This window comes from Triturus cristatus, chromosome 3_1 (genome assembly GCF_964204655.1).
Source record: "Triturus cristatus chromosome 3_1, aTriCri1.1, whole genome shotgun sequence".
NCBI classification, from domain to species: Eukaryota; Metazoa; Chordata; class Amphibia; order Caudata; family Salamandridae; genus Triturus; species Triturus cristatus.
The window spans coordinates 964,674,263-964,699,346 of NC_140583.1; the positions used below are offsets into that span (position 1 = coordinate 964,674,263).

The 25,084-nt window shown below is 41.7% G+C and overlaps 1 protein-coding gene across 1 annotated transcript in view; it reads right to left on the reverse strand.

Moving 5' to 3' along the window:
• Positions 1-24,149, reverse strand: part of EPC2 (enhancer of polycomb 2) — a 199,578-nt gene extending 175,429 nt beyond the window's left edge. Inside the window, exon 1 of the mRNA XM_085645610.1 lies at positions 23,688-24,149. Within this exon, the coding sequence (XP_085501736.1) occupies positions 23,688-23,840 (153 nt within the window). The 5' untranslated portion in view covers positions 23,841-24,149. The remainder of the gene's footprint in view (positions 1-23,687) is intronic.
• Between the last annotated feature and the right edge of the window lie 935 nt (positions 24,150-25,084).

Sequence of the window (25,084 nt, forward strand, 5' to 3'; positions counted from 1 at the left end):
AGTGTGAAAAGCGTCACAGAACCCATATTAATGTAAAATATGTTTTTTATTGATCTTTGTAACTATCTCAAAGAAAACATTTTGGGTTAAATTCTTCTGTCAAATGAAATATTTTCCACAATTTTTCAAAATATTTCAAACATTGATGTGATGTAAACAAATTTCTCTACGATGCATACAAAGAGAGAAGGGTGGCAGCTACAGAGTAAGAACTCAAAATTTAGAAACTGTTCTTTTAGTGCATCACATCATGGCAGTGAATTGCAACAAATATTTCTCGCAAACATATCAATTATTTCATGAACCAGGATTGGGAATTTGGATAGATTGTCTACATGGAGAAATAAAATTGTCATAAAATAGTTTCAAGCTTTAAAATAATCTAAATTCCATAAAAGTGTGCCTTTCAATATTAGTTATCAAAATGAAAAGGAGAACAAGGACTGCTTTAATAACGAGTGAATGAGTGTCTCAGTGAGTGAATGAGTAGGTTTGTAAGTGGGAATGAGAGAGTACGAGTGGGTCTGTAAGTGGGTATACGAGTGTTTCAGTGGGTGTGAGTCTCTGATGGGGTGGACAGTTAGCTCCGCTGGTGGAGTTTTGCCACTCCGAGATCCACTCGGAACAGAGGAGTTTGGCAAAAACTCCACCATTTGCCAGCCGAGCAGAGTTTACCTGCACGCTCACCCCTAGAATTCATCCCCCAACCAGTAGTCTGCCAGAAGGACCTCTTCAAGAGTGGTTGAGATAGAGGGCGGGGCCCTCCTTCAAGGTCTCAGCAATCCCGCTGTGGGGTACTTACATCCATCAACAATATAGGTTCTTGGCTACCCGTGACCCTCAGCAACCAAGCAGACTTTATCCCCCAACCAGTAGTGCACCAGGTGGCCCCTTTGCAGAGTCGTTGAGAAATACATTTAACACACATTACTGTTTTCCAGGTAAATAAGTGACCCATGAAATTTGGGTGAAGTGTTATAGCCTCCTGTACATTAGTATATATACGATGGGTATATGCTTAAAAGAGGATCCTGCTACCGTCCCGATTAATGCTATGGACTCGGCTGACCTGCTAGGTAGAAATATGTTGACATCATAGTGGGATTGGGGTACTAATACTCCACACCTAATTTTTCATACCAAGCGGTGCCCTACACAGTAAATACCAGACTGGGTTATCACATTGGTTTTTAGTTTATTACACAGATCCTAGGTTAGGAAAAAGTGCCTCGCCGACTACAGCGTGTAGGCCTGCTCTCCATCAAACAAACATTTTTGGAGAGCGTGGGGGAATCCCATGATGACACCTGGTAGGTGTGGGAGAACACTGAGTCAAGCTTTTGTGCATGTTTAGGAATAGCCTGTTCATCTGGCACTAAAAAATAAATGTTGCATAACTGTAAAATATAAATTCACTCGGGTGGCTTTTTTGTGTGAGGAAGGCTGTCCTCATTCGATACATTCACTATCCGCTGCATTACAACATTTAGAAAACACTTAATTTTTATTAGATAAACTATTCTGCGGTCTTAATGGAAAAAAACGAGCGAGCTCCAGGGTTTCTAAAAATTCTTCCTTTACATATTAAACCCTGAAGACAAAGAGCGCAGTTGCTGTTTCTGAATACCATGCACTCAACTATTATAGTGCTGTCCGCATTAATTTAATTAATCTGATGAGTGTGGTGGAAAAAAAGTACTTGTATTAGTGCAGACCAGAGGTTTCTTTGAAATACAATTTGCATGTTTCAGTTGGAAAGGTCATTTAAAGAAGTGTGGCTAATGTAGTTAAGAGCCTTTCACTTCTATGAAGTGAAGCAGACTACAAAAGTCCAATTGGTGGGATTGTGTGCTTTACTGCCATAAGTAGTAAACGTTTGCAATTAAGAGTTCAGGCTGGTCAAATGCATGGACCATGTCAATACTAAGTTAAAACCATGAACTAACTGGTATATCAAAATATCAAATGGACTTTACTTTTATTTGGTTTCTGTATCTTGAAGGAACACATGCTCATAATTTTAAAGGCATGTGATATCTAGATATAAGATAGGCTTTCTTGTAACAATGCATTAACATATAAACCAATATTAACCAATGTAACTCGCCTAGGGTTTCTCAACAATTATCATACCATTACTAGCGATACACAACTCAGACCATGGTAAATCAGCATGTGAAAGCCATCCTGATCCAAAACGTTCATAACTGGGTGTTATATTTTAGCACTCCTCAATTTCGGCCTACCAACGAACAGAAAAACTTAGACTGACACCGATTGATTGAACAGACAGATGTTTAATTGGTGCTAGAGAGATTCAGGACTTCATGTCCAGTTAACAGCTAACCTCTGCAGGAAAAACCACACTAGAGGTGTGGTAAATGTGGCCTCTCGCGGCTTTAAGACGCAATTTCACTGGGTGATCGAAGACTACATTGTTGCCCTCTTTGGAATCATTATCTTTATGTTCTAGGTTTGACTTTGGGGGGGGGGGGGTGTAGGAGGTTGCCACATGTAGGGCTTACAAAAGCATGGAAGCTGGGAGTAGGGCACTTTGCTTAGCCTACATGATCAGGGTCATGCTGTACCCTATTAAGTCTGATCAAAGCAAGTCACACAAAAAACAAACCCAACATGTCATGATGACAGCAAAGTGAAATATATGAACACACAAGAGTGATGAGTTAACAGCATTACTTCGTGACGGACTGTGGCATTCAGACTGCACACTGTTCCTGAAAGCCATAAATCAGCAGTTAAAATGTGTCTTGCGAAAATAAACTGAAAAGACAGGGCTCTAGACAGCAGTGATAATTCATGGCACACAAGCACCAGGGAAGGGAGGGCCTTACTTTACACTGCAACTTCAAATTTCATAGACGTTTACTTTTTTTTTTTTTAACCACTTTTTACAGAATGAAATCTATTTAATCAGTATATATATATATATATATATATATATATATATATATATATATATTACCTACTGGCGGTCGCCAGTAGGTAGTTATAGTTAAGACCCCTTTTCCATAGGAAATACGCAACATTCTATTTTGAATAACTTTGCCGCCGGTCGATGAATCCTCGCGAATTTCTCAAAATAGGTGGGGCGCTACGCTCCGCTCCTACCCTGAAAGTCTCGGGGGGATTCGTCAAGCGGGGGCTGAGATAAAAGGGGGGTCCCAAAACGCGTTTTTCCCATGCATTTTTCCATAGGACCTTTAGACAGAGCTACAGCCCGAACGGCTGAACAGAATTACTAGAAATTTGGCAGAGAGGTAGTCCCTATGTCAAGGAAGTGCCTTTTGTAGGTTTGGTGTAAATCTGTTCAGTAGATTCTGAGAAAATAGCCTTTAAATCAATATATTTATCTGAGCCCGCTTACGGTACGCTTACCGTACGCGTACGGTGGCGTGCGCGATTCTGATTGGCTCTTAGATCTTAGTAAACATTCGAATCGGCCGAAACCAGGAAGCGGCGTCCGCCATTTTGTCTCTCGCACTGAGTGTTATTTATCAAACATGATGCCCAAAAACATGTTACGGGGCTGTTTTGACAACTCCCTCCCACATAGTCATGTTGAGGGAGTCCCCAAACATCCCCCAAGAGCAAAAACGGTTTTATTTTTTTTTCAGCAATTTCGCCGAGTACGCTTACCGTACGCTTACCGTAAGCGTACGGTAAAAAATAGAAATAAAAAAAAAAACACTATCCACACTTACCCCACCCCTTGTGCTTTTGGTGGCCGTAGGCCACCAAATGTACAGGGCTTATTAAATCAGTAAAAAAAACTATATTTTGGCAACATGAAATTATAAAATCGAAATAAAAAAAAAACACTATCCACATTGACCCCACCCCCTGTGCTTTTGGTGGCCGAAGGCCACCAAATGTACAGGGCTTATTAAAGTTGATAAAAACCGTGCACGGAACGCATTGCGTTAAGTGGGCGCGCACGCCTCGAATGGCGTAAAGTAACTTAGCATTTAAAAAACCGTACAAATTCACTGAAAAAACCATAGGTTTCACACACGTTATAGTTAGGAATTAGCATTTAAAAAACCTTGCAAATTCACTGAAAAAACCATAGGTTTCACACATGTTATAGTTAGCGGAAATTTTACTGATAAAAAACCAATGAAATTGCCCCGTTATAGTTAGTGCTGGCAACTATAACTCACGCGACCGCAATCTTCTGCTGATGACATATGTGTCTTTATAAAAAAAAATATTTGTAATATATGTATAGCTAAAAATGTATGGAAGAAGACATGGGCAAATAAGTGTCTAAATACAGTATTAGCATCAGCAGAGGATTGCGGTCGCGTGAGTTATAGTTGCCAGCACTAACTATAACGGGGCAATTTCATTGGTTTTTTATCAGTAAAATTTCCGCTAACTATAACATGTGTGTTTTGAAACCTATGGTTTTTTCAGTGAATTTGCAAGGTTTTTTAAATGCTAATTCCTAACTATAACGTGTGTGAAACCTATGGTTTTTTCAGTGTATATATTTTTTTTTTTTTTTATTATGTAAAATACCTAAAGATGATCAAATACTGCTTTTGCTGGGTGTGAAAAAGGATGCGCATCAACAACGCAACCTGAAAATACCACAGAGGTAAAAAAGCATTTAACCTCTTCTGTGCCCATGACGAGATAGTCTCGTCATGGAGCACGGTTGCGCTGTGCCCATGACGAGACTATCTCGTCATGAAACCCGCCCACTAATGTAACGCCCGGCACAGGAGGGGGAAAGGGCGTGGCACAGAAGGGGTTAAAGCAAAAGGGGCCTGTTGAGTAGTCAAAACGTTCATAAGCACACATGGGGTTTTTAACGCCCAATAGGGAGAAATCCTTTCGCAGACCTGTAAATAACAATTGGGTAAGCTCGATGTCTGGGGAATATTTCGCTTCCAATTAAACAATACTATACACTTAAGACTTCAGAAAAAAAATTAGAATAAAATAGCAAAATCAAACAATTCTGGCCTGCAAGGGGGAACAAAAACTGTTCATACTTCTACAATAAAAAGAAAGGCATTCAATCTAACGAGTGGTGCTGACAAGCATAAAAACTGTAGCAAAAACCCATTTTTAATTAAATAAAACCAAAAACGACAAAGCGTGGCTTAATATCACATTATTTGGAACAGGTAATTATGACATTTACTAGTTTTGTACAGCTTTGGCTTATGACAACAGACCCGTCACAGCGCTGTATTTAACTACAATGCTCAACTTTCACATTGCCTTGGTAAAACCCAAACTAATTTTAAAAAAATCAGCACATCACATAGTAAACTATCATATCACTTCCCAGAGAAAACAAGGACTATTACATGACAGTTTCTCACTGCATCCATCAATCTGTGCTCCAGTTGCTATGAACATGTTATTTATATTACTCATGAGTAAACCAAAGCAAAACAGCGTACACCTTATACCAGAGGACCTCGAATTAGTCGAATATGCGGCCGTGGCGATTTTCGCCCAATTATAGTTTTGCCGCGTTTGCCACACGACGGTTATTGCCGTCACTGTAAGGTGGGGGAAGAGAGTAAAGAAAAGCATGATATATTGGCAAAATAAGATGCTGCATGAGTTGTATGAACGGGTAAAAGGCGCCTTCAAGGGATTTCTTTGGAATACTCTGTTAATTTATCATTGTTGCATGAGTTGTATGGCTTTCTCATTTTTGATCCCCCCCGTACATTTTGAAATTTCCAGTTGTACATTTAGCTTCTTTAATATACATTTATTCATCGGTTACTATTATTTAAATGTTTACAGTAGTCGCGGAAACTCTGTCAAGAGACTTTGCAGAAACCCTCCTCCCCCCCCCACCCCCCCAAGGGTCCCCAGACCACAGGTTGGGAGCCACTGATATAGAGTATATGGAATCCACTCATTGCTACCCACTGAGCCAACCCAGTTTGGGCACTGTACGACACCACATGCGTGCCTTATGGAGTTCAATCAGGAGTGACAGAGGACCAACCTCTTAGCAATGCTATTAAAACACCAAGGAGGGCTATGTGGAGCCTATCGGAGCAAGACAAGAGTGGCTCATTGGAGGCACTGTTAAACCATCAAGGGTTTGACATGTGGCATCCACCTATGGATCCACATGCTACTGCAAGGCCACCTGTGAAATGCCAGATTAGACAAAAATAAGGTGTTGTTCTGGTTTAATCTGGAGAATTTACCAACAGCCTTAGGAATTAAGTACACCGAGGGCGTTTTACAATGTTTGGAGCTGCGGTGTTAAAAGGTCTTTGAAGATACTATGGTTTAGGCTGGCATCCATGAAATATTCTTGGAGTAGGTGAAGCCCAATGTACTATAGATTCTATATAGAGAGTGGTGTAGGTATCCCTTTCAGCTATTTTAAAAACTTTGCTGAGAAATATCATTAGAATGTTGCCCTGACTAACCTATGAAAATTACAAGGCCTGAGGCAGGCAGCAAACATGGATCAAAACCACCAAAACGCTGCTGAGAAAAATTCTCTCAAGATCACGGTTTACACAATGCAAAAGGTTCCAACAGGATGAATATGAGGTTCACCTTTATGCATCGATACATTTGTAACAGGATCCGAGTTTCAGCGGGTAGTAATTTGTATAACAATTCAGGCCTACAAATGGGCATTTCTGAAATTGCCTTATTTATGTGGAATTACACAAAAACTTTTAACAGAAAAATTACTATGCATATTATAACTTAAGTTTGGTGATTTATCTATATTTTAAATCAGTCCATGTTATTTTTTAGGTGCTCCCAGTTTGGACGCAATACTGTAATGGCTCAGTGGTTTACCCCCTCAGCTTTGTAATTTAAGGGTGGCTCTCTTGTTTCATATATTATGCAACATAGGATCCACCAATTGTTAAACTGCTAGGGTAGCATTCTATGTTGCTGATACAGGAGAGACAGAGAATCAGTCCATTGAAGGAGCAATTAAACCACAAATCCACATTAAATGGAGTCCACTCAAGGGCAACAGATCATCAGCTTACTAGAGCTTCTGTGAAACCAGTCAATAACATTAAATTATGCCAATACAAGAGTGACAAAGGACTGGCTCAAAGCTTGTACACGATTATTGTGTCTAAGGTTATATACCACTACCACTTTGAAAAGGGCCCTCCAGCAATAAAATGATTTTCATACTGCACAGTGCTCTAAAATTCTCTTTACATTATTAACTGTAAAACTGTGTTCGTGTGCAAATGGGATAGCTCGAATTGTTAATGTTAAAAGGGAGGATGAAATACAAATTTACTTTTGCCGACTTTTCAAAGTAACAGTGTACCATTTTAATGAAATATGGGCTATCCAAATGCGGAAGTGTAACCTAGAACGAGGTTGCACTTCTCACCAGGAGACCTACAAAAACAATGTAGCGTGTGGTCAAGAATTTTAAATGGCTCTTGAAAATCTAGCCCATCGGTCCTTACAAGATAAGAAACTCTCCATTACAAGAGATATGAAACTTTGTTATGGAGTGCAATTAAATGTAATAATACCTGAATTCTGGAAAACTAAGTGGCTACTCTACATTAGCACAAAACAAGTCAATAGCATGTGTAGTGGGGTGGTTATTAATGAACCCCAAGCAAATAAACAGCAGACTCTGCAAGGTGGGAAGAAGCTACTTATTTTCACATCTATTGAAACGCAAGGTGGGAAGAAGCTACTTATTTTCACATCTATTGAAACGCCTTCTGATAAGGCAGAGATGCCTCTTAATGACGTTGACAAGTTAAAGGACAGCTGTCAACAACAAAGCAAGCAAATTAGATTGACAAAAAAGCCAGCAATGCTAAGCAATGGGCTGATCTAAGCCCACTTTAAGCACTGGTATTGTTGTCAAACTCCAACAAAAAAAAACTAACAGCTGATCTAAATAAAGGCAAGCACTAAAAATCAACCTTTTACAAGCGATTGCCAACTGAAGTCAACACTTTAATCAGCTCTGGCCACTGCAGGGGGAGGGAGCTCATGTCCTGTTGCTACTAGGACAGATTCAATTATGGTACCTCCTTTGTTCCATCGCCACTACCATGTTCTGGTCGTCAATGCTATCGGGATTCGCTTGGCAGTTGAAGCATTGAGGGAATGGGAGACCAATCCAACATATACTAAAACATAAATCCGGTTCCCCAGTGCACCTTCTAAACCATTTCCACATCGCTGGCTGCAAGAATCACTTAAGACAGCATCTATTAACCATCTGTAACTCCACTGATGGCTTCAAGGTTCTTTCAGCGTACTGTATCCACCAACATAAAAAGGAGAAGCATCATCTTGACTAACACAGAAAAAGTGGTCCGCAAATAATCATAATTAGAGCACTCACTCTCCAAATTGCTTATGGGCTCCATGTTCGGCCCTTTCCAAGATCTAGACAAAACTGTCAAAAATTCTTTGGAGGCACAAAAAATAAAATAAGAAAAAATGCAGCTAAATGGCAGTGTGCAAAAATGGAGTTTGGCATCCACAACATTTGTGGTTATAGCATATTCCACATTTATATGAAATAGTTCACGACTAGATTATAGGACTGTTATGGAAGCGGTTACTATTTTCAAAAGATAATAGTACAGGGATGTGGAATTCATATAGCCCGATGCCCGGGACATATTGTTTGGGGTCAAGGGTAACAAGTTTTCAGGTCTATTTTGTCCTTGGGACAAGTAGGCCCAACCCCCTACAGCACAAACCCTTTAGCTGCCAGTTTACAATACCACATTTTGGATCAAGGAAGGGCATTGTCTACAGTTAAGGTAATGTGTGTCCATGTGTTAACACTGTTCAAACGTGTATTTATGGTTTATTAATGCAAAGCCTTTATTACTAGGGTGAGCACTAAAAGTAAATGTTGTCAGCTCTGCCTGCACTACCAACGGTGGTTTCAGTATAAACGTGTACACACATTTTCTAAGTTTAGTAATATGAGGCTATGCATAATGCTCCCAGAATGCTCTCTTATATGCAAATATTTGCAGAGGCTTGAAAACAACAGTGATGATTCTTTGCTTTCAAAATAAAATGTTCACCAAAAATGCAAGTAGGAAAAAAATATTTTGCTATATTACTGTAAGATTTTAGGTACCATATCTTTGCAGCATCATTTAGTAACATGCCTGTATTTCCCAAAAAAATTAATAATGGAAAATCAGTGTAACCAGTTAAAATACGATTGAGGGAAACAAAAATAAACAAGCTTTGGCAAACCCAGTAGGTCTGAAATTGGTGGTCAGGCTTTTGGTTTCGTCAATGCGTGACTTGTTTAGGCATGGTTATAGTAAAACCTTATCTGTGTGGGAGCTGCAGGGCCCTTGCCATTCTAACAAGCATTGGTCTCAAAAAGCACACATTGTCACAGCAGTTCCAGGCACTGAACAAAACTACTTTGTGTGCCAATAGGCTCCTTGTAATAGAGCAGTATACGGTCACTCACAGTGAAGCCAGCCGATAGAAGGGGGGGGGGGGAAAGAGAGAGAGAGAGAGAGACAGAGAGAGAGACAGAGAGACAGAGAGACAGAGAGACAGAGAGACAGAGAGACAGAGAGACAGAGAGACAGAGAGACAGAGAGACAGAGAGACAGAGAGACAGAGAGACAGAGAGACAGAGAGACAGAGAGACAGAGAGACAGAGAGACAGAGAGACAGAGAGAGAGAGAGAAAGAGAGAAAGAGAGAAAGAGAGAAAGAGATCATTTTACTAAATACAAAAAGGTCATGGTTAACCCCAGGCCTAATTAGACGCCCAATTATTAAAGAAAGTCTCAAAAGTGCATCCATGGTATATATCCATGCATTAAGTGCATATATACAGTCTACGAGAATTCACAAGAATTTACAGTAGTAGGCCAAGTAATAGTACTCCTGGAAAATATTTGTGAACTGCATTTTAGCATGAGCAAATGTGCTTGTGTAGATTTGCTCATGTGAAAATCTGAACGTTTCAAGTTCACTTTTCCTCCAACCACTTTTTTTCCCTACCCTGAAGAAGTTTTACGTCTGCCACTGCCAGGAGTATATTTCCAACCTTTTTCAGTATGGGAAAAGATTAGAAAAGAGTTGGTGAAAACCCTTAAAACATGCAAGTTAGTAGGTTTGCACAGACTCAAAAGCGCATTCCAACCCTTAAACTATTGCTTACCACTACCTACAGCCCCAGTATGTAGACCTGCAGAAACGGAGCAACATAAGGGAATTGCTAGTATTCAACCCTACTATGGTACAAGCCCTGGCATAATTAGAGAGGCTATAGCAGAACTCTTATATAATGAGATTGCTGCCGTAATTTGTCGCTACATTACATGGCACAAAAGAGACAAGTGGATTTTGTTACAGGACAAGTAGATTTATGAAGCAACCAGCCCCATGGACAAGTAGATATTTTATTAAATTCCACACCCCTGATAGTATTTGTTGTTTTGGGTGGCTGGCAATGATGCACATAGGAGGCCTGATTGGACAATAAGATCCCTTTAAATTAAGGTATTTGTAAATGTGGAGTTCAAAAAGAGTCATTATAAAAACGGGTGTTGTAAAGAATGCTCACCAGGTAACTGATTGAGAATATTTCAACTCCACTGAGAAAGAGACATAAGCTAGTGTGAACTTTGCCAACTACAAGGAGTAGCAAGAAATTGTCACCTTCAGATATAGAAAGCAAGCCATTGAAACAGCAGCAGGTGAAACTACTGCTAATTTCTTACCCAACTTAGTCGCCACTACCTAGAAGAAAATGGATCGACCCAACATCTTAATGTAAGTAGACTTAATAATTTAGGGATTAAGCAATCCGTTAAAAGAATGTAGGACAAATCTAGTACTTGCGGGTCATGATTCCTTTGTAAGAAAGACCATAATAGAAGGGAAAAAAAAAAGAAAAAAAAAAAAAGGGGGAACATGCACGTAGCTTGAATTCTTTATTTAGCTGCATTCCTGGTTACGTTTTCCAAGATGGTAAAGCATAATAGAAATTATAGTTTGACAAATTAATACACTCTGGCCACCTGGAATAAAGAAATAACTGCTTACATTTTTATTAATCAATTTAAACCTGCTAAATTACAATATTTCAAATCAAAGTATCTGTTGCAGTTAACTGTATGACATGTATTAGGCCTGACGTTTGCCAAGACCTTTCTATTTTAATCTGTATATGAAATATGCATAATTACAGGGGGTTTTAGCCAGCGGCACAAGCACAACATCTGTATAAAAGGAAGCTCACTTCATCGCTACAGATTACAAAGTGTGCTTTTTAGAACAAATTGTTTTTTGCTATTAACGCATTTTTGTGGCACGGACCATGCAGCTCCCCCAACTCTAAAGTTTTACAAAAAAACATGCCACAACAAGCATTGACATTATTGGCTTATTGTATTTATTAATATGTGCATACTAAAACACTTGATCCAACTGCCTTGTGCATACACGAAAAAAGGAAAAGATTAAAGCAAATGTAAACAGCAAACCGTCACTCAGCCCAGAAGATATTTTTCTGCTGGGCAGTTTCCCTGTAATAGACAAACTAAAGTCTAAAGTCATGATGGAGTTCTGCAGTGGAGATGAGGAAAGTTGTTTGGTAACTGCTAAGTGTTCATATTAGAGAAAGAAGCGCAGGGGATTCAGCAGGAGTGAAGGAGACAGAACTACTTAGCGAGCTGGCGAATGGAAACTGGCAATCAACGAGCACCCACGTGACAAAATAAGGAGAAATACAACATGCATTAGCCCCATTTGTTTAGTAACAGGAACCTCTGGTGGTGAATGGAATCAACTCAGGTCACAGCTGCCATGCAAGATTACTACTGCCTGCCAACAGACGATGGTTTGAAAATCTAACATGCAAAGTAAGCCCTGGCAGCTAGACAAACACCTAGGTGCAACCATAAGAAGCGTGCACAACAAAATGCTCATATATTCCTGCCCATTAAAAGATGAATAAACTCACTTGTCTGCACATTTAATTTTTTAGCACAAGAGCTGCCCCGCACGAAACGCAAGATGCAAGTTTGCTATAGTGGAGTATGGCAATAGTACGGGTTAAAATGTATAATTGGCCCGTAAACGGCCCCCACGCTATTGTTTAGGAACAGGTGTTATACTAGTAACAAATAGAAACCTTTAAATGCATGTCATTTCATAACTCAAATATTCCACGCTGCTTGTTTTAATGGGATTGTTTTTCAATTATGAAAATAAGTTTAAATTGGGTGGTCTCATTTGCCACATTATTAACACTTCGCTTGATTGTGATGGCAGGCGATTTGTTGTGGTTTAACATTCTTTATGTTAATGTAAATCAAATTCAAATCTTTATTTCGGTTATTGCTAACCATAAAAGACATACATAAAATATACAATACATCATTACAAGAGCACCAACCATTTCAGTACACAAAGAAAAAGGATATTGCTCTCTAAAATATGAACACCGAGCGAGGGGCATGGTTTCACTGGTCCAGGCAGTTTCTCAATCTAATACATAATTTTAAAAATTCCTTCATTTGGAGAACACTGTCACTGTGCAAAAGCTGCAAATACAAAAGAGCCGGTCTGATTTGTTTAAAATCAAGTTTTTTTAAAAGAGTCACTAAATATAATTTACGAGGAAATTCATAAAATTTGCATAAAAAGATAAAATGCAGCATATCCTGCGGAGACTTTCCGTCGCAGCCGCAGGGCGCTGCCAATTTATTAAAAATATCACATTTAGGTCGAATAAGCAGATGATGAAATTGATTAAACCTAAATCTGGTCAGTAAAAATTTCTCATGTGAAGAAAAAGACCCTTCCAAATATGGTTCAATGGCCAAGGTAGTCTTAAGCATAACAAATTTTCTCACACTTGGTTTCTGGAGCTCCACGTCTTCTCTCGTGGTCCTCTTATCACACAAAAATAATTGTTTAATTTGCTCCAAATCTCCCCTGATAATTGTTTGAGGATTAGAAAAAAGATCAGGGCGACCAAGTTTGTCAAAATTTGTTTTTAAATAGCCTAGCCAAGGAGAACTCAATGCCTTGTCCAATGACATAAAGTCCTTAATGATTAAGTGTGTTAGGGGTATGTTCTCATTTAGCCAAATTTTAAGCCAAAACATCAAAGGGCGTAAGGAAAGCAAGTCGCATATATATTGGGACCCCAACTCCTCATGGACGGCGAAATTAGCCGTACCAGATGGGACACACAATAAGCGCTTCATAAAACGATTTTCAACAATCTGTAATTGCTCTCCATTAACATACCCCCAAAGTTCACTACCATAGGATACAGTTGCCACAGACTTAGCGTTGTACAATTTCAACATTGCACAGATTGGCTTTTTTCCCAATTTGGTTGCAAAATTAAATATTGATGCATTAACCCTCACCATTTCACCTTTTTTCTTTACAAGATGGGGTTCCCAATTTAATTTTGTATCAAAGAGAACTCCTAGATAACAAAATGTTTTAGTTGAGGGTATTATTTCTCCGCCAATCCTAAATTGGAAGGGTTTTCTTGGTTGCTGACCAACTTGTAATACAAAAGATTTAGTGTTATTTATCAAGAGGTCTCTATCTCTCATAAATGTATTAAAAGCTGTTAGTAATGATTGCAATCCCCTCTCGGTCCTAGATATAAGTACTGCATCATCTGCGTAGAGAAGTATTGGAATTCCTCGCCTGCCAACTCTAGGACAGTCAGCATGAACATCTTGTAGCACCCCATCTAAATCATTAATGTAAAAGTTAAAAAGAAAGGGGGCCAGGATGCAGCCCTGCCGGACACCCTTTCCAATACTAAAATTATTAGATACACTCAGATCCAGGGAATATCTCACATTGGCACTGGTATTATGGTGCAGGGCAACCAAGAAATCAACCAGACCGCTATCAACCCCTTTTGACCTCATGGATTGCCACAGCTTACACCGATTGACACAGTCGAACGCTGAAGACAAATCCATAAAGGCAAGATGAATGGTACCTTTCTGTATTATGGTATATTTACTTAAGATCAGGAAAAGGTTAAGGCATTGAGTAGTTGTGGATCGGCCTTTACAAAATCCGTACTGCGAAAGAGACATAATGTTCTTTTCCTCCACCCACTCTACCAATCTTTGCAGTACAATTCTTCCTACAATCTTAACCATAGAATCTAGTAGAGAGATCGGGCGATAGCAGTGTGGGCTGCCCTTGTCACCCTTTTTAAAAACTGGGACAATTGTGGAAACACCCCATGATCGTGGACATCCTTCTTTTACAGCTGCGTTAAAAACTGACTCCAAAATCGGTGCCCAAAAACTAGGATCAGATTTATACAAATCAGGGGGGATCCCGTCCGGGCCAGGAGCTTTTCCACCTGTGATTCCCTGTATTCCCTCTAAGACCTCAATTCTATTAAAAACAATCTGCACACCAGTTTTACTACAGTCAGTACTAGTATCCATGTCCTCTGCACAGCAGTATAATTTTTTAAAGTGCTCTTCCCACTCCTCCTTAGATATATAACTTTCAGTACCATTTCCCGGGTCCTGTGTCAAAAATGGTTTTCTCATCAAGGCCCAGAAAGCTGTACTACTTCCAAGGGTGGCAGGATCTAGGATCGCTAACCACGCCTCTTCCCTTAGAGATTCCTTATGTCTTGCAATAGTGTTTTTATAAATCGTTCTACATTGCTGGACATCAGCTTTTATCCTAGGCTTGGATGACAATGCTGCTCTTAGATTTTTGGCTGCTAGAGTGCAGTCCTTGTTAAACCACTTTGGACCTTTTAGGGAGTCTGAATTTTTTATAGGAACTGATAGTAATTGAGATACCTTCATCGCTAAACGATTGAAGGCATTTAGAACAATGTTTGGGAGTGCATCTACTTGCGTGCATAACGAAATTTCGTCAGCACAAGTAGTTTTTATTTTGGTATATAGTTGATCAGGAGTTACCATGGACCATCTCAGACGGCGTCTGCCATCAGTGGTGTTCACCCTACCGATAAGAGATTCCACTCTTTCTTTTGCTATCAGTGGACCCCTCAAAAGAGCAGTGAGAGGATTGTGATCACTAAATTCACTGTCTTCGATAGAGAAGGATCCCACAAAAGACTGCATGGCAGATGTTAACAAAATAAAATCTATAAAAGTTGCCCTGCCATTCCCCTTAAACGTTGGGGTATCAAAACGCTTATTTGGGGCCATCAATGCCATCATAGGAGTTAATTCTAATTCATTAAGCATATCATTCAAGTGTTCCCCCTCAGTTGTGTGCTCAAAATGAAAGTTCTCACAGACCGAGCAATTAAATTCTGTGATCAATTTAAAAAGAGGGTCTCCACAGGGATGAACATTAAAATCCCCAACCACCATGAGGTTGTGAAAACAGCCCTTCATGGAGTTACTGATAAAGGAATGCAATGTAGCTATATGACTAGAGTTGGTGCTACAAATAGTAGAATTATAAAAATTGACCAGACCGGCCGTACAGTTTTCTCCGTTTAAAACTAAACCAATAATACCAGTGTGGTTAGTTGTAATTCTCCGAACCTTACAACATAAAGCTATAGATATAAACACAACCAGGCCCCCCTTAGCTCTACCCCTATTTGTTGCTACTGCCGGTACGTAGTAGGCCTTAAACCCTTCCAGGAAGTAATTACAATCGATTGACCAAGTTTCCTGTAAACAGATAATTTGGTACTTTTTGATATACTCAATCCAATTGCAATCCTCCATTTTGGAACCAAGACCCGCAATGTTCCAGGATATTATATTATTAGAGATATTGACAGCCAAATTACGTTCCGAACATTTCATATCCGTTAAGCCATGAATTTCCTGCCCACCCGATACCTCCTGTCAGTCACATAGCTCTAATCCCGAGAGGGCATCAAATCTATTATGAGTTGCAATGTTGAAGTCATTACCTCTCTGTAGCCCCGCGTTATAATCATATCCATCATTGAGGGGCAGTGACTGTGAGGGTGTACGTATTCTGAATGGGCCAGGGGTTGGTGGATTGCTAATAAAATGGGAATAAAAGAACCCCAGTGGACGTATGCAAATACTATTGGGAGTGTTGGCTAGTGCAGCAGCTCTAAGTAGAACTGTAGCAGCATGCTGAGGATGCCTAAAATTAATGATAATGCAGTCACCATTTGTTGTCTTGCTGGACGATCCAATCCAGCTGACCCTTCTTGTCGTTAATATTTGATCTGCATACTTAACGGGAAACCCACAATTCTTATTAAGCCAGAAAACCGTCCTATTCTTTAGAGAGTCGTGATTTTCTTCAAACACCTGATGTGCTTGGGGCTGAATGGGAGGGACATTCGTAAGCACAGCCACATAAGGAGCACAGTCAGGAGGAAGATTTACATGACGGATTTTCTTTGTGTGGGTATGGGTCAAATTTCCCTCAAGAGATCTCGTATTAATGGTATTCTGCAATGTTATTGTCGTGGGACCTGATAAGACAGGATCAACAACAACCACTTTATTCTGTGTGTTAATCTGCCTATTTAGTAGAGTATTAGATGCACTACTTTTTGGTGATCCCGGGACAACCACAATTGAATTATTATTGGCTGCATCTGATTTACCTGATACTCCCACCAAGTGGGATTTTAACAGGCCACCTAATCTATCAACTTCTAAGGCCATAGTATCTAATTTATCTAGCAGTGGTTGCATCAGCTCTACAATTTTTTCCTCTAATTTTCCCTCCAGTGAGTGGAATAGGAGAGTTAATGATTCAGGGGCGATATTAGAACTCAATCCGCCAATGCCACTGCCCTCCCCTAGATTCTTTTGCGGTCCCCCACTGTTAGAGACTCTATTGCCCCTCCCGGTTTTACTCTTGCAATGGTTGCCCATGCGCTTAACTTGTACCTTCCTGCACAACCTTATTGGTCTTTGCTTGGGTGATAGGGGAGATAAGGGAGATGAATCTTCCTCAGTTAATTCTATTAATTCAGATGCAACTTCAAGATCATCTGCAATCTGATCTATGTGTATTTGCGCTGTAGTAATTGCAGCCGCCCCACTTCCCCCGTTCAGGCCATCTATAGGAGCTGTGACTATCAAAGGAGGCGGTAGTTCAGCAACATCACTACCTCGCCCTAGGGAAGCTCTACGGGTGTTGTTGATTTGGGTCACCTTTTGCACCAGATAGTTATCCATAGAGCCAACCCCCTTGGTGGGTTTATTCGTCTTAGCCTTATGCATATTAGCAATAATCCTTGGAACCAAGCGCTTTTTCCTCTTTTACCAGGGACTATATAACCCTCTAATTTCTCTTACACCCACGTTACACAACAATGTATAGTGACTACACAGGGACTGTCTCAAATACATACAATGTCCGTGGCCCAGTCCAGTCTCTTCCGTCCACTGAGGGCCACAGAGGGCCCGCCCTTTGTCCGGGCTTCGTCCGTGCGCGTCCGCTGCGCGTAAACGGCGAGATGCTTTAAAGGCGCCTGGCAGGATGGCAAATTGCAACCAGGTGTGGGCGATGGCAGCAGGCCCCCTGGGAACTGTAGTCCTCGGATAATCCTCGCGGCAATCAAGCGAAGCGGCTCCCGCGACAGCGGGAGCGGCGAGGCGCTTTAAAGGCGCCTGGCAGGATGGCAAATTGCAACCAGGTGTGGGCGATGGCAGCAGGCCCCCTGGGAACTGTAGTCCTCGGATAATCCTCGCGGCAATCAAGCGAAGCGGCTCCCGCGACAGCGGGAGCGGCGAGGCGCTTTAAAGGCGCCTGGCAGGATGGCAAATTGCAACCAGGTGTGGGCGATGGCAGCAGGCCCCCTGGGAACTGTAGTCCTCGGATAATCCTCGCGGCAATCAAGCGAAGCGGCTCCCGCGACAGCGGGAGCGGCGAGGCGCTTTAAAGGCGCCTGGCAGGATGGCAAATTGCAACCAGGTGTGGGCGATGGCAGCAGGCCCCCTGGGAACTGTAGTCCTCGGATAATCCTCGCGGCAATCAAGCGTGTTAATGTAATGTGGCGGGAGACATTGAATGACAGTGTGGATGGAGTTGTTACACAGGCACGGTTCCACTGCACAGCATTCTATGCGGTGGAGCCGAGCCCACCTGCTCCGGTTATGCAGAGCTCGAATAAAGCATGTACCTAAAACCTTCCGGAGGGGGTATCACTGAGAATCGCATCACCGTAACTACATTTACAACAATCCTAAATAAGAAACGTTTTTAGTAACAGGTTACTTGCAGGGATCAATGAGCAGAGAAGGTGAACGTAAAACCACAAATATAAACTCTGAATTTACAACCAAATAATGACTGAACGTGCGGCTCCTGTAAAATTATCAGTCTTCAAAAGGAAACCGATTTTAAAAAGAAAAGCATCGTATATTGCTTATTTTTATATTGAAATGAAAATGCGTTGACCTGACTGGTGCTAGTGATCAGCCGCAAACGTATGCAAATAAGTGGTCTGGTCTTGTTGTGAATGCTGATAGTTATTATTAGAAAAGAGAGCAGCCTCCGCTCGTTCACCTGCGCTTCGGCACAACGCTACCCGCCTGCTGTGGTGCAGCTCATTCGAGCCCCAGCCGCTGCCGCAATTGCAAGGCACGGATGCGGAGTTAGAGAAGAAGCACATAAGACGCCCCCGACCCCTCTGGAGGACCGACGCTGTAGGCCAGATCACCGCGGCCAGAGGTGCACTCGCCGGCTCTGAGAGGCGCGCTGTACTGACAGGAGGCCGCAGATAGTATCAGCTGAGCCGGGTACCGGCACTCACTGCTGACAGATTACCGCCCCCACTCGCCAGGGGCTTCCAGCATAGCCAATCAACAGAGCCGAGCGTCACACTTTTGACAGCTCCGAAAATGTGAACCAATAAAAACCTAGCAAGATGAGACAGCTGGCCAATCACAGCGCATCGCGGCAGACAGCTGCAGCCAATCCACCTACGGCCTAAAAAAAAAAAAAACAACAACCAATGCAGCGCGTGCGGAGACATTCATTCAAGGAAATTGTTCAGATACTACAACAGCTGCTCTAAACGGAACTGGAGCACGGGGCGAAGGCAGCCTACCTGTCAGACTGCGTGCGCGGCGCGCAGCGGGAGGACCCGGAGAGCGTGCATTGACAGGGAAGGAACACCAGCAGAAACAGAGCGTTGGGTGCAGCAGCGAGGCACAAGGCAGACTGCGATCCCCAGCATTGTGTGCCACACTGTGCAGTAGCAGTCATCGACCGATACCACGTTGTGAAATGTGACAAGACGCACACAGTGCACCAAGTCACCCGTCTTACTGCCAGTACAGACATGCAGCAAATCACGCACATGCAAGACCTCGTACATATCCACCGCTTCCCTTGTATTGTGCAACTAGTGGCCCACCCCTTGTGTAAAATGCGCCAGCGACAGTCGTTGCCGTGACACTGCATATTAAGGCGCAGAGTCCACCTGCACAGCTTAATAACTTCTACATAACTACTCGCATTTTGTGTAAGAACAAGACGATAAACTAAGACTGACTCGGCATGGTGACTCCCTGTCCACAAGTAGCAACAAGTCCACCCACAAAAGAATCCCTCCAAGTTTTTCATCGACTAGTCTGTAACCCGAACTCTTGTGCATCTCATTAGAAATCGTCTGACTAGGCAACAGACTCCACCTTTACATCTTAGACTGAAACATGGTTCACATTTAGGAAAAGCCCATTAACCTACGATGTCTCTCCCGCAACGATGGAAATAAATATATGTTGTTCCAAATAACGTTATCATGCAAAATTAATTTTCACTGACACGACAAACATATTAGCGGTCTGAAGATGGTTCTTCTCATCAGCAGATTCCCTGCTTCGGCTAGCTCTTGAGTCATCAGCTGCTTCACCGATCACCACGTTTGTTAACTAGTTTTCCTTCAGTATTATGCCAGGCTACTTTAATGTAGGGAGTATATATCTATAATAAACGCTATGTCATGACGGTCCACCTATAGTCGCAGACTGACTAGATCTTTGCCTCGAACCTCAAGGTACTCCACAGCCTTTCGGTAAGATTCGTCCTATAAAAATATCACATACACTCATCCAAGTTGCATCTAGCACTATAGAAAAAAAAAAAATATGTACAAATAATGTGCAACCGAAAACGGCGACATTATGCACAATAAAATACTGTTCTTTGTGCAAGAGACCCCCCACCCTCCAACCCACGCAGCCAGATACCCTGCATATAATTCAGTGAGACCCTGCACAGCTAAAATATATAGGGTTCACAATGAGCTACACTGTACATTGTATTGTGTAAATTAAAATTCCCAATATACAGTGAAAACAGGAGATCATGTCAAGCATAGTCAAAACACTCTGCAGAACAGGAAGCAGTCAGAACGGGCAGTCCGTTCAGTATATTACGTTTTAATCACACCACAGATGTGCGTGCATAAAATGCATGAATACGTAATACGTAGTAATAACATTCTTCTGAATAGAAGGCAAATATCATCAACGACAACTAAAGAAAAGCGATACCATGGATGTTTTTCAGCATGTACATACCCTGTATCAAAAAACACCTTGCATAACGTGAAAGAATAAGAGCCTGCAGGCCAGATCTTATTATAATACAGCAGCACCTGCAAACCTTTGTGAGAAACCGTTAACAGTGTGTATCAATAGGATACTCGACAACGCACAGCATCATAAGCCGTGCAGCAAAAAGGTCACACTGCACAATAAACAATTCAAGATAAGCAGTTAAACACCATGTGTAACACCTAGACACCAAGGCATGTACTTAAGTGCACCAAAGAAGCACTGCACACCGATTCGCTCCAGAAAAAAAAAATACTGCATTAGCAAAACTTTAAGATGATCTACTTGGACAAGCGGGAGAAACCCTGTAACAAAGAACTCAACACCACAGAGATGTGCAGGTCTGCCGGTACTATCAGCAGTCTTCTAGTGGATAGCATCAATACCAACGAGACAGAGTATAAAGTGCACTAGTCTAGTTACAAAAGCAGCAGTAATCTAGTTAAGGAGGCAACACCAGCCAAGACAACACAGCACATATCCAAGAAAGGAGTAATATTACCTTTGTCAATGAGCCCTGCACACATTACTCCACAACAGGGAGGTCGACCCAACATAGTCAGAAACACTCATGCACACCAGAATATGTTCAGTATCAAGATACACTGGATATGAGCACGAATTTAACAGATACAGTGTGGCAACGGGGTCGCAACCATGAAGCGCCTTGAACACTGAAATACTAGAAGCGGTCAGTGGCGAAAGCATGCATCTTTACACACACATCGGACAAAGAACACAGGGATTCAGAACAAGTGTATACTAAGGAATTCAACTAAAGCCAGCAAACAAGCTATGCTACTGTAATCAAAGCAGCAGTCGGTCGCATGCAGAAGGTGATGAAGTAATAGCTGCAAGTTAGGTACTGCACAATCTCCGACCCAGCATACGAAAATAGCAAGAATAGAAATATAATAATTATATTATCACATGCACATAAGATTAAGGGAGGCACAGCTCCAGTGGAAAAAACACATGTAAAAAATAACTTAAAGTTAAAAAGTCTCGTAGGTGCGACGTTCCGCAGAAGTGTGCAGGATAATCTAATTTCATGATTTTACTGAACGAAACGAGGGAGCACTGCACACATAAATTATAACTTCTGGATATGTGTTTGCATATGTACTGTCATCAATATGTTTTGCTCTCTATACATATCATGGGTGACCGTTGAATTTAAACAGTAGCGTGCACCACTATGCTTCGGCAATGGTATATTTAACATACCGTGGGATAGGCAATTTCACAGAAAAGACGCCTGGGGAGGTGCATTTCACCTCCCACCAATGCAATGTTACGGTCAGTAACCAAATCCTTTAAAGTTAATGCCTAAATCATCCAAGACTAATTCACCATAAATATTATCATTCTATTCACGGCCAAAGTCATGAGTAGGACTACAAACGATCCCTTTCTGTCGGAAGTTACTTTTGTTTCTTTCAAGTCAGAAAAAATCCTTGTCTGATACCCATGGGGAACTGAAAAATGACTCCTACAAATTCTCCGATTTTTGTTCTTTTCATAAAATAAAAAATAAATCATAACACACACACACACACACACACACATATATATATATGCCACAAACGTACGTGGTAGATAACTAGTCTCGTACCCGTTACACGTATTTGACAGCTGCATGGAAGGTGACACGTGTCTGAAAATCCTAACACAAACATTGCCACAGCAGACGACACACCCTCCTCAAAATGACAGCAAACCCAAGGAGCACGAGAAAACATTCATGCGTCAAACGAACAGCCGTTTGATTTAATCTCATTAAACGTGTCGGACAAAGATCAACTATCGCCTCTACAACATACAGGTGGTCAAAACAAGACACATAATTTAGGACAATCTGCCTACCCAAGAAAAGAAACATAACAAGGACATTAGCTAAGATGAACTATATTTTTGGGATGGAATTCTTTCTTATTTAAATATATAGGTACTTAAGAATAAATCACACATTAAAAACAAATAGTCAGTCTAATATATAATGGTCAGATGCTGCCTTACTCTGAGACGTCAGCTATCCTAGATAAAAGAGTGATGCAAGTTTTCAATGTACTAGCACGTCTGCAGTTTACACAGTTTTTCTATTGGTGAGGTGCATAAAGGGAACATGAAATTATAATGCATCTGCATGTCAGCTTTTCAGGCTTACTTACTTTAAGAATGTGGGGCAGGAATTTCACCTATCATCCGCATCCCTTAAACCCCCCCAACTAGTTGAAAAAGTACGCAGAGACCAAAACATGCTTCGTCTGTAATTTTAATTACCCACCAACAACCAAAATAATGTATAATAAGCGAGATAAATCACGCATGACTCAAAACAACGAGATTCTAATTCGTGATAACGCCGGGACGAGTTAAATGAAAAATACAAAGTACGCACTTGATATGCCTAAGGTTGTAAAGGTAAGTAATTTAGCTCGTCATGATGTCTTGGCACAGAGGCATCTGCAAGACCACACAGATCCACATAGCAACTTCACATCTTTTTGGCCGCCTGTCATCTGTGACATGCATTCCACGTTGTGGATAAACACTAATACCGGTATCATGCAAACATCGCTAACATTTGGTATAGCCTATAAACTGGTTCAAGTACACAAGTGGCCTCATCTACGCGGGATTTAAATACATCACTTAAATTGTGCAGATGTAAACATTCTTGTTTGGCGTAGGTGTGCAAGTAGCAATTGATGTTAAGGCCTAGGACGGTAGATAACTGGACAAAATACCAAGTGCAAAACATTTTTAGACATAATGTGCAGTTCAACTCCAGCCAGGGTCCCATTGAGCCCTTCAAACTGCACTGCGCATGCGCCCAAACAGCACACACCAACTTGGTATTCCAGTACATCATTTACGCTACTTACCCAGCGTTACTCCTTCGAGCTAATCACAACACAGGACGTAAAGACAGGACGCAAAACATGGCGGCTACGTCGGTGGAGTGACTTACGCTACTCTAGTTACGTACAATCCCCGCCACACCACAGAAGCTGCGCAGTCTCGTGAGCGTAATCAGGCTTCGTGAATATCAATACCCTATTTACAAATGGTGGTGGGGAATTGGGAAATATAATATGAGAAATAAACCTACCGATTCCTCCTCCTTCTCCATCCCGGTCGGCATCTGCGGCACGGCTCGGTTGATAGAGACGCAGTCGTTGAGATCGGGCATGTCCGTGCCGCGGTAGATGGGTAGCGGCTTGGCGGCGTCTAGCGCCCGCGCTCGGAAGGAGAGTTTACTCATTGTTTTCCCTCTGCCTCTCACAATAACACCGACGGGGACGAGGGGGGTAAAATCACTTAAAAGTCTCGCTCACAAGAAGGCCCGGCACCCGCACGCTGCCGCCCCCAGCGCGCTCATGAGGGCCCCGGGGATGGCGGGAGGATGAAGGAAGCAGGCGGCCCCGGCGTCTTCCCCCTCCTAGCTCCGGCTTCCGCTCGGCCGATTCTCAGCCTGCGCCATGGCAAACATGGCGGACATTACCAAGGCGCGAGCGATCCCAGCAGCCAGCGCGAGGCGGCGGCCGCACAGGGGGGTGCGCGCGCAGCGTACAGTGAGATGCTGTTGTTTCAAAGGGACAGGACTGACAGCACCAAGGCCCGACTGGGCCATACTCTTTTATACGAATAGCTATACTGCCTATGTACAGGGCAGATCCTACCGGAGAATGCACACAATCCCCTCCATGCACGCATGTCCGTCAGGGGTAACCCAGTTCACGAACGAGCCCATTGAAAATCTGCTACATCCCAGCAGATGTAACCGGACCTAACAGGACGATTTCTACATTGATTTCTCGGCTAATTATGTTTTGTTCAATGAGCTACAAATAATTGTAAATGAATACACGCAATTTATTTTTGCATATGTTGCATGCATTCTATACAAGCGAATATACACAAGAAAAATATTTGTAATTTTCACAACTGGTAATGCACTAATGTCAGTATTTTCAAAACCCAGAATTCAAAAGAATTCCTTCCTTATGGAATTAGCTGTCCCTGCAGAGCAATTGCCTAATATTTACTTGTGCAAGCACAACATCCTTCCAAAAGTTGAAAACATATGCACTGAAAGTGCACAAAACGAAATAATTCAAATGAACGTTTTTTTTCCCCTGGGCTTTTTCACTATAGAACACCATATCATACAGTACAGTCAGTTCATTCAATACACGTTTTTGATTTGAAATGAATATATATTTCCTACGTAAGTGAAGCTGAGTATGCAATTTAAATATTGCATATTGAGTAATGTATAACGCAAGCCCAACAACCCTAAATACATGCCAACATTTTAGAACAGGATAGTGGGAGATTTGGAAAAGAGAATCGGAGTACTGCATTTTCCCCATTGAAATCTACTGAAGCAGATAATGTTTGAGGTGGGAGACAGTTAAAATAAACCATTTCTGGCTTGAAAAATGGTGAGTCTCCCGTTTGAATAGGATCTGTTGGCATGTATGACACCATTGTGTAAGGTCGGTG